The sequence below is a fragment of the Camelus bactrianus genome, chromosome 2 (assembly GCF_048773025.1).
Source record: "Camelus bactrianus isolate YW-2024 breed Bactrian camel chromosome 2, ASM4877302v1, whole genome shotgun sequence".
NCBI classification, from domain to species: domain Eukaryota; kingdom Metazoa; phylum Chordata; class Mammalia; order Artiodactyla; family Camelidae; genus Camelus; species Camelus bactrianus.
In genome coordinates, this window is record NC_133540.1 from 98,457,915 (window position 1) to 98,475,368 (window position 17,454).

Genomic DNA, 17,454 nt, shown 5'->3' on the forward strand with positions numbered 1-17,454 from the left:
GGCCAGGTACAATCCTCAGTTCCTTTCCAGGTGGCTCTTTCCATCAGAGCAAGTATGCAAGAAAATCTAGGGAGAGAAAAATCCAGCAAGTCAGTCTTTGGTAACCTAATCACAGAGGTGATGTCCTATCACTTTTGTCTACTCTGTTCATTAGAAGCAAATCACTAGTGTAGGGTAGACCCTTAATCCAATCCCCATTACTATACTAAAGGGGAGGGATTATACAAGGTTGTAAATACTCAGAGGTAGGAATGATAATGAACCAGAAAGTGCTATAACAGGTATTTTTGATCTGTCGAAAAATAAGTGGGAGGAAAGAATCAAGAATCTATATAAAAAGTGAAATAAAATAGGCAGCATACTAGGGGACAGTATGGGGGAATATCATCCAGTCATTCAACGAACCTTATTAAGTACCTCCCATGCACAGTGAGCGAAACCATCAACAAAATGGAAGGGAACCCTACCGAATAGGAGAAGATACTTGCAAGTGATATATCCAGTAAGGGGTTAATATCCAAAATATGTAAAGGATTCATTCTACTCAATAACAAAAACTGAACAATCTGATGAATAAATGGGCAGAGGACCTGAATAGACATTTTCCCAAAGAAGGCATATGGATGGCCAGCAGACACATGAAAATATACTCATCATCTCTCTAATCATCTAATCATCAGGGAAATGCAAATCAAAACCACAGCAAGGAATCACCTGATACCTGTCAGAATGGCCGTTTTCAAAAAGACAGCAGATAACAAATGTTGGTAAAGATGTGGAGAAAAGGGAACCCTTATGCACTGTTGATGGAATTGTAAGTTGGTGCAGTCACTATGAAAAACAGTATGGAGGTTCTTCAAAAAATTAAAAATAGTACAGTCTATTAATTCTACTTCTGTATATTTACCTGAAGAAAACAAAAACACTAAGTCGAAAAGATTTATGCAACCCTGTGTTCATTGCAGGATTATAACCAAGATATAGAAGCAACCTAAGTGTCCATCAGTAGATGAATGGATAAAGATGTGGTGTGTGTGTATGTGCATGTGTATGTATATACATACACACAATGAAATACTACTCAGCCATTAAAAAAAGAATGAAGTCTTGCTATTTGCAACAACGTGCATGGGTCTTGAGGGCATTATGCTAAGTGAAATAAATCAGAGAAAGATAAATTATCTCACTTATCTGTGGAATTAAAAAAACAAATGAACAAACAAAACAAAACAGACTCACAGATACAGAGAACAGAATGGTAGTTGCCAGAGGGAGGGGGTTGTGGGGTGGGACAGAATAGGTAAAGGGATTAAGAGGTTCAGACTTTGAGTTATAAAATAAATGAGTCACAGGGATATGCAGCATAAGGAGTATGGTCAGTTATGCTGTAATAACTTTGTATGGGGACAGATGATTACTAGACTTAATGGTAATCACTTTGTAATGTATTTAAATGTTGAATCACTATATTGTACACCTGAAACTAACAATACTGTACATCAGCGATACTTTAGTTAAAAAGTGCCTTTCCAGGAAGTGCTGGATATGGCTCTATATGCTGAGAATATAGCAGTGAATAACACAAACAAGTTCTCTGCTCTCATGGGCCCACATGAAAGGCTTTTTCCAAAGAGGCCTTGTCTGCTTAGAGGAAGAAGATCCAGTATGTTTTAGTAAAAAGAAATTTTCTGAGAAAAGTGCTTAAATCTAGGATTCTTTGAAATAAGGGTCATTATAGAAACCAAGGTCATATATATAGACGTTGTTCCTCCTTACTTTCTCTTTTTCCCTCATGCCGGTGTCCAGTGCTAGGAAATTCATCTAGCCCTACTTCCCAAATATACTCAACTATGTCTACTTTCTCACCACGTTTACTGTTACCACCATAGTCTTCCTGGAGTTTAGGGAAGAAGTACACTTGAGATACATTTTTCAGAACTTCAGTGTATGAATGGTTTTAAAGTCATGAATCTAAATTGATCACCAAGAGAATGAGTATAGAGAGAAGATAACCCAGGACTAGGCACCAGGGCACTCCAACATGAAGAGGACAAGGAGACCCAATCACAGGAGACCAAGGGGAAATAGCCAGTGAGGTAGGAATAAAACTAGGAAATTCAGTTGTCCTAGAAGCCAAGAAAAGAAGATGTGTCAGTGAGAAGTGGACAATCAGCTTTGTCAGATCCTGCAGAAATTGGTTAAATTAGATGAGCACTGAGAATTGAGCAGAGTCCAACAACGTGTATTCATTTATCCATAAGAACAGACCAGGAGGAATAGTAATACGAGGGAAAGCCTGATTAGAGTGGGTTTAGAAGATAATTTTCTGGGATAAGGGGAATTAGAGTGATTTGCTTTTTAAGGTGGGAGAAATAATAGCCTGTTTGTATACTGATGAGAATGGTCTGATGGAGAAAAATTGGTGACAGAGAAAGCAGGAGAAATGCTAGAGCAATTTTCTTGAGTAGGTGAGAGAAGATGGAATCTAGTCCACAAGTGGACAGATTAGGCTTAGCAAGGTAGAGGAGCAGATGATTCAGCTGTAGAAGGGATTGGCAAACTCTGGCTCTTAGGCCAAATCTGGCCATCTGCCTCGTTTCATAACACCCACAAGCTGCAAGTATGTTTTTTTACGCATTTTTAAGTATTGAAGAAAGTCAGAAGAAAATGTTTTGTGACACATGAAAACTATATCATCAAATTCCACAGCCACACTCATTTATATGTTGCATATGGCTGCTTTTGTACTATAGCAGTTGGCCTGCAAAGCCTAAAATACTGACCCTCTGACCCTTACAGAAAAGGGTGGTGATCCCTGATCTATAGTAACATAAAGAAAGGTAGAACATGTGAGTACATATGCTGGAAGGGAGGCTGGTGTAATAGTGGGAGCTGTGGCAATACTCTACTGTGAAATGTGAAGCAGAGTCAGAGATTTGAGAAGAGGGAGGAGTGTTAAATAGTTTTCTACGAGAGTAAGAAGGTGAATGGACAAGGGAATTTTAGTCTGTTTGGCAGGAAGGATTAAGGTCTCATTGAGGTTCTTGGCTATAAAGAAAGAACAGTCACCATGTTGTGTTTCTTCAGCCATGTTAGCTGTGCAGGAACAGATGTGGACTAGGTTAAAAAAAATTGGGGTTAACCAGCATTGAGATTTTTCCCACGGAAGTGTGGTGAAGGGAGATAGAAACAAGGGAGTTGATGGTATACTCAAGAGTGTGGTTGTAATGGTTAACCATGATTTTAGGTTGGGTAAAGAGGGGAGAGAAGACATAAGTGAGAGAGTGATTGTGAAAATGTGGTAGAATCAGTGTATGAATTTGATTCCTATAGGTACCTCATGTAAGTGGAGTCCTACAGTATTTGTATGTGACGGGTTTATTTCATTTGGCATAACGTCTTCAAGGTTCATTTATGTTACAGCGTGTGTCAGAATTTCCTCTTAAGGGCTGAATAATATCCCACTGTATGTATATACCACATTTTGTTTATCCATTCATTCGTTAATGGACACTTGAGTTGCATCCATCTTTTGGCTGTTGTGAAAATGCTGCTATGAACATGGCTGTACAAATATCTGAATCCCTGCTTTTAATTCTTTTGAGAATACACCCAGAAATGGAATTTCTGGATCATATGGTAATTCTATATTTAATTTTGTGAGGAACTGTTAAGACGCTATTTTTTCATAGTAGCTGTGCTAATTTTACATTCTCGCCAGCACTGCACAAGGGTTCCAGTTTCTCCATATCCTTGCCAATGCTGATTATTTTCTGGGGTTTTTTTTTTTCCTTCTTTTTTTTAATAACAGCCATCTAGATGAATGTGAAGTGTTATTTCTTGGTTTTGATTTGCATTTCCCTAGTTATTAGTGACATTAAGCATCTTCTTGTGTGTTTATTGGCTGCTTATGTATCTTCTCTGCAGAAATGTCTATGCAGGACCTTCCCTTTTTTTAATTGGATTGTGGGTTTTTTTTTTTAACTCCTAGCCGTTGAGTGGTAGGAGTCTTTGTATATACTGGATATTAATTCTTTGCCTGATAAATGATTTACAAATGTTTTCTCCCATTCCATGGTGCCTTTCCACTCTGTAGTGTCCTTTGATGCACTTTTGTTGCCTGTGCTTTTTAGTGTCATATCTAAGAAATCATTGCCCAATCCAGTGTCATAAAGCTTTTCCCCTTTTTTTCTAAAAGTTTTATTTCTTATGTTTAGGTATTTGATCTATTTTGATTTAATTTTTCTGTATGATATAAGAGTCCAGCTTCATTCTTTTGCATCTTTTGTTTCTTTAAATAGAGAATAAAGCCACAACTTTCTGGCTATAAAAAATAAGTTTTCATTTCTTTTCCTAATACTACACAAGTACCTTTGTCTTGTTACGGGTAAAAACTGACTTTGGGGAGGAGGAATTAACAAGTAATATTGCTAATTTGGAATCTCCGAACTGAACCCAAGAAAATATTTATTTTACTCTTGTCTCCTTAGAGCCAGGATTCTGGGTCTGATAATCGTATAAATACAGTCAGTCTCAAGGAAGCATTGGAAAGATTTGATCACAGCCCAACTCCTTCTGCTTCCTCCCGGAGTTCAAGAAAATCATCTCACACAGCAGTCTCAGACCCTTCCTGTGAGTACCCTAACTTGAAAGTAGGCTTCCTTTAAAGAAAGTGCTTCTAAATAGTTTGTGTTACTGGTATCAGAATTTTTATCAAATGCAGCTTTCAGATAATAAGTGTTTACATTTCTGAAATACATCCCAGTGAGCAGGAGGTACATTGCTCACATTTAGCAAAGAATTGAGTTTATAAAGGAGCCTATAAAATACATAGGTAGCAATGTTGGTATAGTTTTTAATCATTCCTCAAAAAGAAAGCAGAACTGTTACAGCAACAGTTTCTTGTTTCTTTAAGTTCACAGAAGTTTTTTGTGTATGTATCTTGTCTTTATGAGACTTGCATAGTTGTCGTTAAATTGGTAACCTTTAACATTTTTTAAAAAGAGCTTAGCATTTTTATTCTGCAGAGTATTAAAACTATATGTAATAAGGGAAAGGGGGGTTGTTTGAATTACTCAACATTGTGGGTAGAACATCAAAGAGGTTAAACATACAAGTTCTTAGGAAAAAAAATTTTCCCTATTACAGCTATTTCACTGTTATTTTTAATAAGTTATTTTACTGTGGCAAGAATACTTAAAATGAGATCTCCTCTTTAAAAATATTAAGCTTACAATACATTATTGCCGACTACAGGCACAGTGCTGTACTGCAGATCTCTAGAGCTTACTCATTGTGCTGAGACTTTGTGCTCAGTGATTAATAATTCCCCCACGCTTGCTAGTCACCATTCTGTTCTTTGATTCAGTGAATCTGACTGTTTCAGATACCTCATGTAATGGAGTCATACAGTACCTGTCTTTCTGTCATTGGCTTATTTCACTTAGCATGACGTCTTCAAGATTCATCTGTGTTTCATATTGCAGAATTTCCTTCCTTTTTCAAGTTGAATAGTATTTCATTGTATGTATACACCACATTTTGTTAATTTATTCATCTGTCGAGGACATTCAGATTATTTTCGTATCTTAGCCATTGTGAATAGTACTTCAGTGAAAATTAGAATGTTAATATCTCTTCAAGATGCTGATTTCGATTCTTTTGGATAAATACCCAGAAGTGGGATTGCTGGGTCATATATAGTTGTCTGTTTTGAATTTTTTGAGAAACCTCCATTCTGTTTTCCATTGGCTGCATGATTTCCCATCCCACCAACGGTGTGCAAGGGTTCTAATTTCTCTACATTCCTGCCAACGCTGGTCTTTTGATTTTTTAGTAATAGCCATCCTGACAGGTAGGGGTGATATCTTATTGTGGTTTTGATTTGCATTTCCCTGATGATTAGTGACGTTGAGAATTATTTCATGTACTGGTTGGCCATCTGTATGTCTTCTATCTATTCAAGTCCTTAGGCCATTTTTTAATTGAGTTATTGGTTTTTTTTTGCTATCGAGTTGTAGGAATAGTAAACATTTTTATACTTAAAGTTTTCCTATTTCGAGTATTTTCTTTGTCCTTAAAAAAGAAATAATTAAAATGAATTATCTTACTGTCATAGATTTCATTTTTACTGAATAATTTAGAAAAATAAAAATCATTTTTATTCACTGAAATGCATTTTGAGATTAACTTTTGAAAATTGTGTTTTATAAAGTACTAATGGTCTTCCGGTTTTGTTGACTACCCTCAGCAACACCAACAAAGATCCCGACCGATACTAGCACTCCTCCCAGACCGCATTTACCAGCTCATGAAAAGATGTCTCAAAGGAGGTCATCATTTAGTAGTCAGGTAAGCTCTTTAGTTAGTACTCTTCTGAATAAAGATCTGTTAAAAGGGGAGAGAAATCATCTAGATCTTCATAAATTCATTTATTTATTGTCCCTTTCTATAAAGTTCAAAACAGTTGACCATCTATAACACTTAAAGATCTTAATTTTTGTGTGAAGTGGTTGTCAAACATATCCGTCCTTCTGAATATTTTTCAGGTAAAGTGTTAGGTTTTTTTTTTTTTAATTATGGAAAGCTGGTAATTTAGAGCCATTTTATATCTAATCTCAAATACCAGTCACCTTCAGTACAGTCCAGTCAGCTTTTATTGAGAGCCCATGCAAGGGAATGTGGTAGGTGCTTTGGAAGACAAAAAGAAAAATATGGCATAGGCATTTATAGATTAGAGTGGGGGACATGCCTGTACTCAGCTAAAAAAAAAAGAAAAAAATGAGGCAAATTGTAATTCAGTTATAAAGATGCCGGGGTGATATTTCTGGTGGAAGTACTCATGTATGGAAACAATTGTCACTCTAGTGTTATTTTTTATTTTGCCTCTAGTCTATAAATTCCCAGTCTGTTGGTCAATCATTAACACAGCCAGTGATGTCTCAAGCTGCAAATTTACCAGTTCCACAAGGCATGTCCCAGGTATTTTTTGTTTCTTTGTTTCAGTTGAGTATTTTAAAATTATAAATTGTATTTAATCTAATAAAGATTTTTGAAAAATATATACTTGTAGATGAAATATATCTCAACTGTGGGCATTTAAAATATCTTGGGATAGTTTTGATTGTTGATGATGTTGGGGTACCATTGGCCCCTTAACAGGCAAGGGCCAAGGGGGATAATTGTCTTTTAGGATGCACAACAGTTTTGCACAACAAAGGATTATCCTGCTTAACCCCTATTGAGAAACACTATAGACAGAAAGATATTAAAGATGAAATATGGCTGTTCACTTTGTTCTTCCTTTGGATATTAGAAGAATTGAGTAATTTTATTCATATATTGATTCATTTGTTCATATATAAGACATTTATTGAGTTTCTTGTGTTAGATACTGCAGGTGCAGGCAGTACAGATACATCTATATTAAAAGACTTGGTTGCATCTAGAGGGAATGGCAGATAACTACAATGCAATGTTACATAGTCTGTGCTCAGTGTGTAAAGACTAATAGTGAGCACATTAGATGGACTTTTCATGCAGCCTGAGGAACTGAAGGAGGACCTTCCGGAAGAACTGTTGCTTGGGCTGTGTCCCAAAGGAGGCCTAAATACAGAAACCAGCATGACAAAGGAGGGGTATCACAAAAGTGACACTTCTGATTTTAATTTCACGCAACTTGTAATTTATGACTCTGTACTCATTCAGTGCTTCAAACTCATTAAAAATACTAAGTTGTGGTAAAAATAATCCAAAATTTTCTGGTTTTGGCTTTAAAGATAACAGTATCTTAATTTCAAATAATGATCATTAACAGTAGATAGAAACAGTATTTTTCTAAAAATACCTTTATCTTACATGTTATTTAAATTATACATATATAATTATAGCTATTATAAATTATGACACTTGTACAAATATATTGACAATACTATAAATTACCTAAATGTCATAATCTTGACTTCTAACAACATATGATCGTGTTAGGTATTTAAAATAGCACTGTATTATTAGTGACTGGAGTTGCAATAGTTTTTATTAGCATTGAGTCCTCAAATGCTTTTTATTCTGAAGATTAACAGAATTTTTATGTAAGTATTTGACATATTTTCAATATAATTAGTTCATTACTCTGAAGATACTGAATAAGCATTTCTTAACATTATAAAGGAATATTTTAATGAAATAAATATCTACTACTATGTCAGAAATGTTAATAAGTTTTAAGATCTCATATTTCATTCAGTGATAAAGCCAAACACTTTGCCTCTCAGTTCTGTGATTTTATTTCGTATTATTTTGCCTTCTGTGTTTGTTATTTTTCTGTATGTACTTAATAGAAATCCTTTAAGTGGTAACAATGTAGTATTTCCTTAAAGGTATAGATAACTTTAGTTGGCATAAAATATATTTGTATGACATAAATATAACATTTTGAATGATAAAAAATAATGTAAGGCATGATAAGGTAAAGGTACTAAAATCAAGATACTTAATTTGTAAGATTTCTGCACACTTACTATAATCTGTTGTATGATATGATCTGGTTATTGGCAACTTCAGAAGTCAGAGTTGTATACTTTGGAAAGTAATGTTCAGTATTCTCAATACAAACTTTTGAGGATAGAGTAAAAAAGCTTTTGGGGGGCATTTTTCACTTTCAGGTGCATTCACTATTTTAAGATTAAGACAGATTTCCAATTAAGTTTCTCTTTCTGCTCTTATCCTGTATCTTGTGCTGAATAGTCATGGAAATAATTAAATGGGCCTGTATAGACTTAAGCAGTAAATTATCAAATATGGCTAAGTTTCAAGCAGGAGTAAATAGAAGCTGCTTGTAATTCAGATAAAACATAGAGAAATAAGTAAAATTGAAAACCTTATTTACGTTGAAAGTAGAATAACTGTGCTTTTATTCACTCCCTATTTACAAATGCTTAGTCTTTAAAAGCCTAGGTTTTGTACTTGTCTGAGAACAGTTGCAGTGAAAATATGGGTAAAAATGTTATGGTTGGTTATCTGTCAGACTTATGTAACTTTCTAATGACATGCACAAAGAGGATATTCTAGGGATTCTAGAATTTGATGTGAATAACTAGGTATGAGCTACTCTTTCCTTTGTTAAAGGGGTAGAAATGAAGTAAAGTAACTTACTTTAGCAAGTGGTAGTGCCACAATATGAGCTCAGGTCTTCTAATGCCAGTGTGATTTATTCATCCTGTCATCAGTCAAGATTCAGTCAGAAGTTACAAGCCAGACCAGAAATTTAACAGCGATAATACAGAAAATTATTAACTGGTAACAGGGATTAACTTAAGAGAATTCTAAAGAATACAGGGAGAACAGGTGTAGAGAGCAGCCACTAACCGTAAGTGAGAGAGAGAGAGAGAGAGAAACTGAGGATGGAACATCTCAGAAGACACCTCCAACTAACTCCTGCCCCTCCAGGCCAGGCTAAGACTCAGATTCCATTGGGACAGGTATGGCTGTAGCCGCTGGGTGGTAGACAGATTCACTGAGGTGCCACACCTAGAGCTGAAGAACATGAAGCCACCCGCTGGGATATCAGTAAAATTTGCTGGGCAGCTGCCCACCGGGATGCCAGTGAGACTTGCTGGAAAACCACCTGCTGGAGTGCTGATGACACACATTCTTACTAGGATGCTACCCACTGGCATCAGAGCAAGAAGTAAAAGCACCAGAACCCAGAACCCAGACAGATAAGCACCTACCTCTGCAGTATTTCCCTCCAGCAGCATCTACTGACGTGACTGTGCCTACTGACAAAGAAGGAATATTAATAGGCTCCAGCTCCGGCTCCAGTATCACAAAGTTGAGCAAAGATGGGTGAATTAGGAGCTGAGAGGCAGTACATATAAAACTGGTGTAGCATTCTTAGCTCGTGATATGCTGCTTACATTTCACATTATACAGTTAGGAGGAGAAGTGATTTTAAAGTATGTTACACTTTTTCTGTCCATGGTACTTCAGTTTCAGTTCTCAGCTCAGTTAGGAGCCATGCAGCATCTGAAAGACCAATTGGAACAAAGAACTCGGATGATAGAGGCAAATATTCATCGGCAACAAGAAGAACTAAGAAAAATTCAAGAACAACTTCAAATGGTCCATGGTCAAGGGCTGCAGGTCAGTTATTATTATATTTGAATACAAACAAAGCCTGCTGTTCACATTTTGGTTTCTTAAGAAAATGACTTAATTAAAAATGAGATGCAAGAGATACGTGTCATCAATTTAGTTCAGTAAAATACTCATTGGTTACCTATTCAGTATGATTGCTTTTACAATCTCTAAAAGACAATTCATTCCTAAGAGTGTTGCAATCAATATCATTGTTTCTCCAGATTGGAGTCATCCTTTAGCAGTCTAATATTTAGTAAGCTTAAATCCATAATATCAAAGTAATACTTTATGTAGACTTCTAGGTGCATGCAGTAGGTACAGAATTTATAAGTCAATCATCAGCTATTTTTAAAATAACACACAAGTAGGTATGATTCAGATTAGTCTTATTTGGTCAGCAAATAGGGCCACTGTAAAGATATGTCTGTTTGAGGAAGTGAGGATTTTGGTAACGGGAAACTTTTAAGTGAAAACTACTTGTGTCTAATGCCAAGTATTATAAATATGAGTGATGCCAAGCTGCCAGTCCACTGACTTTGAGTAGCACCATGTTAGGGTAATGCTGGCTGATGTAATAATCTCCAACATGTAAAATGTCAAACAAGTGGAAGTTTTGAAATTTAAACACTTTTTCTGACAATTGGAAACATGGTAAGGGTTAGGATGATTGGAAGAATAAATATGAAGTACCATGTTTTATGCAGTAATTATTTATTGCTTGTTCATTCAGAATGACTTGTTACTTGCTTTTTAATCTTAATTTGTAGCTGCTTTTGCTTTTTTTAAAAAAATGCTTTCATTCTTTTTATTTATGAAGCTCATTTTAATATAATCTTTATTTTTAAAGATGTTTTTACAACAATCAGCCCCTGGTTTGAATTTTGGTTCTGTTCAACTTTCTTCTGGAAATTCATCTAACATCCAGCAACTTGCACCTATAAATATGCAAGGTCAGGTGGTTCAAACTAATCAGATTCAAAGTGGAATGAATACTGGACACATTGGCACAACTCAGCATCTGATACAGCAGCAGACTTTACAGAGTACATCAAGTCAGGTAACATGATCAAGTGCAGTGGGGCTTTGGAGTGTTCGATGACTGAAATGTATGGTGCTGCTTAAACAAAAATAAAGCTGTTATCTTGAACAATGCCGTATTTAAAACTTTAATAGTAATCAGAGACTGTAGTAGTGAGTGCTTATTAAAATATTTTGTGCAAAGTTGTTCTTAAATTGTTGAATGTTAAATGCTTTCAGTATTTCGACATTTAAAAATTTTTGCTGTTTGCTTAAAATGAACATACAGACTACTTCTGTATGTTAAAAGAGTTTGACTTGCAAAACAGGCTAACCAGGAAATGTGTTACCATATGTGAAGAATATATTGTTAGGATATGATTTAATTAACATTCCAGGAGATTTTAGTAATTGGTGTGCATCTGTGAGTATAAATCCAAAGACTTCAAATGAAAAATATAAAAATGTCTAATGTCAGTCACTCACTTTGAAGAATTTTTGAAATTCTTCATGTATATTTTATATCATCCCTGTCAAGATCATGCTCCTTTTCTGAAGTCCTATCTTCCAGCAAGATATTGAAGACTAATTTCATTCTCAGTCATTCCTTTGTAGTTAGCTTTCTCCCAGAGTAATGTGTCCTGCCATTTCTTTCTCTGTCATGTCAGCTGTTGACAGAATGTTGAATAGTAGGAGCATACTTCTTGAATACATTTTTTCCAGGTAATCTGTCTGTGAAATCTTCTCTTTTCTAGCAGAGTCAACAGAATGTACTGAGTGGGCACAGTCAACAAACATCTCTTCCCAGTCAGACACAGAGCACTCTTACAGCCCCACTGTATAACACTATGGTGATTTCGCAGCCAGCAGCCGGAAGCATGGTCCAGATTCCATCTAGTATGCCACAGAACAGTGCCCAGAGTGCTGCAGTAACTACGTTCACTCAGGACAGACAGATAAGGTAGTTGTCGTATTTCTTAGTCATTTCAAAGATATAAATAGATTGATTAAAAAACAGTACTTTGATTTTTTAAAACATGATTTTAATTTGTTGCCTACTCTTGAATCTGAAATAGAAATACAGAATGTGTCCATTGTTTAAGGACTTTATAATGAAAAGAGTAACAAGAAATGTTATTTCCTGTCTAAAAATGTCCCAACAAATATTGTAGAATCCAAATTCGCAGCACACTGTTATACAAGTTTTACAGAAGGCTTTGTCTGAATCAGTAAAACTTGTTTCAGTACAGATGCTGATGAGTTTTCTGTGTCGTGACAATGGTCAGGGTGTATAACCACCATACTTGTTATAGAGTAAGTATAGCTCACCTTTTGAATTGGTTAAGACTGTACTAAGTGTTGAGAAAATATTATCTCATTTAATTCTTACTTAAAAAATGTATTAAGATCTTTTATTTCTCAGATAAGAAAAAAGTGAGTTTTTAATAGTTTAGTCAAGGACCAATAGCTAGTTAAGAGGGTCAGGGAGGGAATCTGAATTCAAGGCTGGGTGTCTCATTTCAAAGCTCAAGTTCTTAGATATATACTACACTAAACTGTGGGCCATTCTTTTGAAAAACTGCCACCTATGGCTTATTTTAGTGGGAAATCCAAATAGGGGACTTAGAAACAAATATTTTAAAGAAATGCCCTTTTCAAATATTAAAAAGGTATCTTTCAACAACTATAGGATTTTTATAGTCTTAAAAGTTCTGTTTTTAAATACATTTTATTTTTTATGTTTTTTAGTACAATATAAGTAGGCTGCTGCTATAATAAAATCTTGCTGTTGTATTAGACCATGTAATAGATTTTATTAAAATCCTATTAGTAATTTCCAGAGAGTAAGGAAGCTGCAGGATCACAGAAGGAATAAGAGCAGGGAGAAACTCACTGCTTCTCTTTGGAACTCAGTTCCTTCAAGTTAAAAAGTCCAATTTTCAGCTCTTACTTCTAAAAGGAAGTATTATGAATGTGCTCCATAAAAACGTAGAGGGCTAGTTTTAAAGCCTGAGGAAAAAAATCCATTAATGTAGAATGTTGACATGCATTTTAGAGGACACAATTTAGCAATTATTTGTAGACATCTGTTTTTTCAGAGAGGGAAAAAACATATTTTAGCAAACCTCCCAGTGCCTACTTAGATGAGCGTGGCACATTCCTTGTCCCAGGAGATAGATCAGACTAGTAAAAGCCAAAGAGAGGTAAACAAATCAGTATTATTTGATGTGATAAATACTAAGTCTTTAGAAAGGAAGAAGTAAGCAGTTTTATGGGATGAGGCAAGCAGGTGAAGAGAGGAGTGTGGTCAGGGGAAGCTTCACGGAGGAAATACTGGCCTGAGTCTTTAAAGAGCTTGGCTTTGGGTGTGCATGTGGCGGAGAGTCCAGGGAGGGTGTTCTAGGCAGAGGGAGCAGTATATTCAAAGCCACAGAAGTGAGAGTTAAGACAAAGTAGGTTGCAGAATGTCTTTTGGTGCCAGAAATGAATGAAGTACTCTCATTACAGTTTACCAGTGGGCAGTTGGGCAATTCAGACATTAATCTCTTTCCAGATTACAAAGAAATTAGTACTTAGCACTTCTGTGACTAAGCCATATTGTAAATGTTACTTATTTCTTTGGGCTTTCTTTATATGCGCATTTTTTATTCTTTTATATAGATTTTTGCATTAAATAATACATTTGGCCCTGAAGTATATAAAAATACAGTATTTTATTTTCAAAATTTGGCATGGATTCAAAATAGATTTGTTTTGTGGAACATATAAATAATAAAGTATATGCCTGTGCTCAGTCTAATACAGTTAGGTACGTTTAAACAGTTTGTGATTGTCGTTGTGTCATGCTAAGTCTACAGTAATGTCATATCTCAATTTTCTCACTGTAATGGCCAATGTTAGAAACTAACTTTGTCTCACAGAAATGGCAGATAGAATTAATATTATTCCCTGAAGAGGCATCATTTTTTTGTTGTTGTTCTTTTATTAAAGAATATGGAAGAAGAAAGGTGGGTGAGAGGCAGTATTAGTGAATTCTAACACAATGTGTACTATGTTGTTAATAAATTTGTAAATTGAGAGTAGTTTTATGTACTGTTAGAATGTCATTTTGTTTTGAATTATAAGATACAACTTGCATTGTAAATATCTTCTATAAACCTAGAGTTTTTTAAATTCTGTGACAGCTTTAAGTTTATTTTAATTAGCAATATATCTGACTCCCAAGTATCTAGAAATTTTATAAAAAGAAAAAAGTTGGTATTTTTAACAGGTTTAAAAATTGTTTTATTGTGATGAAGTATACATATTTACAGTGTTAACCATTTTCACATGGCTGTTCATTGGCATAAGTACATTCACACCGTTGTGATGATCACTGCTGTCAATCTCCAGAACTTTTTTCTTCTTCCCAAACTGAAAATCTGTACCCATCAAACAATAACTCCCCCATTTCTCCTCCCCTTAGCTCCTGTAAACCACCATTCTGCTTTCTAAGCACATAAGTCCATGAATTTGACTACTCTGGATACCTCATATAAATGGACTCATACAATGTATGCCTTTTCTGACTGGCTTATTTCACTTGTAATGTCCACAGGGTTCATCCCTGTTGTAATGTGTGTCAGAATTTCATTCATTTTTAAGGCTATATAATATTCCATCGTGTGTATATACCACATTTTATCGACCCATTCATCTTTTGATGGATACCTGCGTTGCATCCATCTTTTGGCTATTGTGAATGAACATGGGTATACAAATATCTATTTGAGTCCCTGCTTTCAGTTCTTTTGAGTACATACCCAGAAGTGGAATTGCTGGATCATATGGTAGTGTATTTTTAATTCTTTTGAGAAACCACCATTACTGTTTTCCATAGTGGGTGAACTACTTTACATTCCCACCAGCAGTGCATAAAGATTCTGATTTCTCCACATCCTTGTCAACAGGGCTACTTTCTATTTGTTTGATAATAGCCATCCTAATGGGTGTAAAGTGGCATAACATAGTGTTTTTAATTTGCATTTCCCTAATGGTTAGTGATGTTGAGCATCTTTTCATGTGCTTATTGACCATTTGTATATCTTCCTTGAAGAAATGGCGTTCAAGACCTGTGGCTGTTTTTAAAATCAGATTATTTGTTTGTTGCTGAGTTGTAAGATTGCTTTATATTTTCTGGTTATTAACCTCTTATCAGATATGATTTGCAAATGTTTTCTTCTGTGGGTTGCCCTTCCACTGTGTTGATATTGTCCTTTGATACACAAAATTTTTAATTTTGATGTCTAATTTATCAACTTTTTCTTTTATTGCCTGTGCTTTTAGTGTCATATCTAAGAAATCATTGCCCAGTCCATTGTCATGAAACTTTTTCTTTATGTTTTCTTCTAAGAGTTTCATCATTTTAATGTTTATGTTCAAGTCTTTAGTCCATTTTGAGTTAATTTTTGTATATGGTGTAAAGGTCAAATCTCATTCTTTTGCATGTGAATATCTAAAAAAGTGTTTATATTTTTGTTTGTGATTGTTTCATTTTGCTATATACATTTTTGTTTTACTGGTATCCCAAAGGGGATCTTTAAAAACATTGGAATCTTGAAAAACATTAAGGGGATCTTAAGAAAACTGGAACTTACAGCTTTTAAAAAACTAAATTGATGGTATCATGGGGATCACCTAAGAGAATATTCAGCCCACTTCCTTTTATAACGTATACCTTCTGTACTCCTGACTCCCCTTCTCTCTCTTTCCTCTTGACAGATTTTCTCAAGGTCAGCAGCTTGTGACCAAATTAGTAACTGCTCCTGTTGCTTGTGGGGCGGTCATGGTACCCAGTGCTATGCTCATGGGTCAGGTGGTGACTGCCTACCCTACGTTTGCTGCACAGCAGCAGCAGTCACAGAGCTTGTCAGTCACGCAGCAGCAGCAGCAGCAGCAGCAGCAGCAGCAGCAGCAGCAGCAGCAGCAGCAGCAGCAGCAGCAGCAGCAGCAGCAGCAGCAGCAGGGCTCCCAGGAGCAGCAGCTCCCTCCTGTCCAGCAACCATCTCAGGCTCACCTGACTCAACCACCGCAGCAGTTTTTACAGGTAATTCTCCCCGGGGGGATGCTGTCCCAGGCCCGTTTACTTTTACAAAATGAAATTAGGGATTAAATGAACAGCTGTGTAAATGATCTGAAAAATCCATAAAAGCTTATTGTACAAGTTAAATTTCTATAAAGACAGAAAGCTTGTGCCATTTGGCTGTTTTTTCTTCCCTTGTTCTGTGTTTGGAAGACTTTTAACCCTGCCATGGACGTACTCAGTTATCTGAACTACTGGATGAAAAAAGTGGCTGCTTCCTGCCCACATCAAGGCAGGTTATGTAGAGCTCTCTCTGGCTAGAGTTTCTGGAATTCACCTTTCTTCTCTTCCTTTCTCTAGCAGCTCAGCAGGCTGTGCTCTCTACAGGGCAGAGGTATCAAAAGGGATTTTAAAAACAATTAGTATAGATTTCTTGAATATGTGTAAGCACATTTGACTGTCCTTTATGATTGGATTACTGCATTCTGTTGATTCTTATTTTGTGGTTGGCTTTATTCCTTTGATAACTATGTAAGTTTAAAATTAAAGCTAAAGCTCTAATCTTGTTTTTAGAAACAATGCTCAGTACACATATGTAAACTAAAAAAAAGTGTAGTATATTATATATATATTTACATGCAATATAATGTGTATGTGCAAACTAATAATTCTACCCAATAAAACTGAAAAGGGGGAAAAATAATTAGTATAGATATTATCATAAGTTATTTTGTTGGATTAAATTTTATAATAACTTTTCAATTGTAAATTAATATCAGAGGAGAAATACTGTGGAGGCACATGTCGTAGTTAAGAACTTGGACTCAAAAGTCAGTCTGCTCTGAAATTGAGTCACTGCTGCATCCATACTGTGTGACCTTTGGCAGTTTCCTTAATTTGCTGAAATTTAGTTCCCTCATCTACCATATGGTGATGCTAATAATTAATATCTCATGGGTAAAGGGTGCATGTGAATCAGTGAGCATAATATAAGGCACATAACTAGCTGTCATTTATGACCACTGTCTTGCTCAGTGTAATAGACACTCAGATTAACCCAAATGTAAACACAGATCTCATGTAGGTATACCAGACAGGATCTACTTACCTAAAGGATACAGAAGAAAGTCACCTAGATTGGGATTGTCAGCAAGGAAGTGAGCAGGACAGATTTCCAGACCTCACTACCCTCACTGGGGGTACATAGGAGCAGATTATGACATCTGGAAATCTGT

The 17,454-nt window shown here is 35.7% G+C and overlaps 1 protein-coding gene across 20 annotated transcripts in view; it reads left to right on the forward strand.

The window, feature by feature from the left end:
- Window positions 1-17,454, forward strand: part of CLOCK (clock circadian regulator) — a 114,361-nt gene that overhangs the window by 86,014 nt on the left and 10,893 nt on the right. For 18 of the 20 annotated variants that reach the window (XM_074347500.1, XM_074347564.1, XM_074347599.1 and 15 more), the window contains 7 exons: window positions 4,491-4,632; window positions 6,251-6,351; window positions 6,892-6,981; window positions 9,991-10,143; window positions 10,988-11,197; window positions 11,913-12,118; window positions 15,919-16,243. In XM_074347500.1, the coding sequence (XP_074203601.1) occupies window positions 4,491-4,632; window positions 6,251-6,351; window positions 6,892-6,981; window positions 9,991-10,143; window positions 10,988-11,197; window positions 11,913-12,118; window positions 15,919-16,243 (1,227 nt within the window). The remainder of the gene's footprint in view (window positions 1-4,490; window positions 4,633-6,250; window positions 6,352-6,891; window positions 6,982-9,990; window positions 10,144-10,987; window positions 11,198-11,912; window positions 12,119-15,918; window positions 16,244-17,454) is intronic. The other 2 variants (XM_074347618.1, XM_074347628.1) reach the window with 2 other exon arrangements.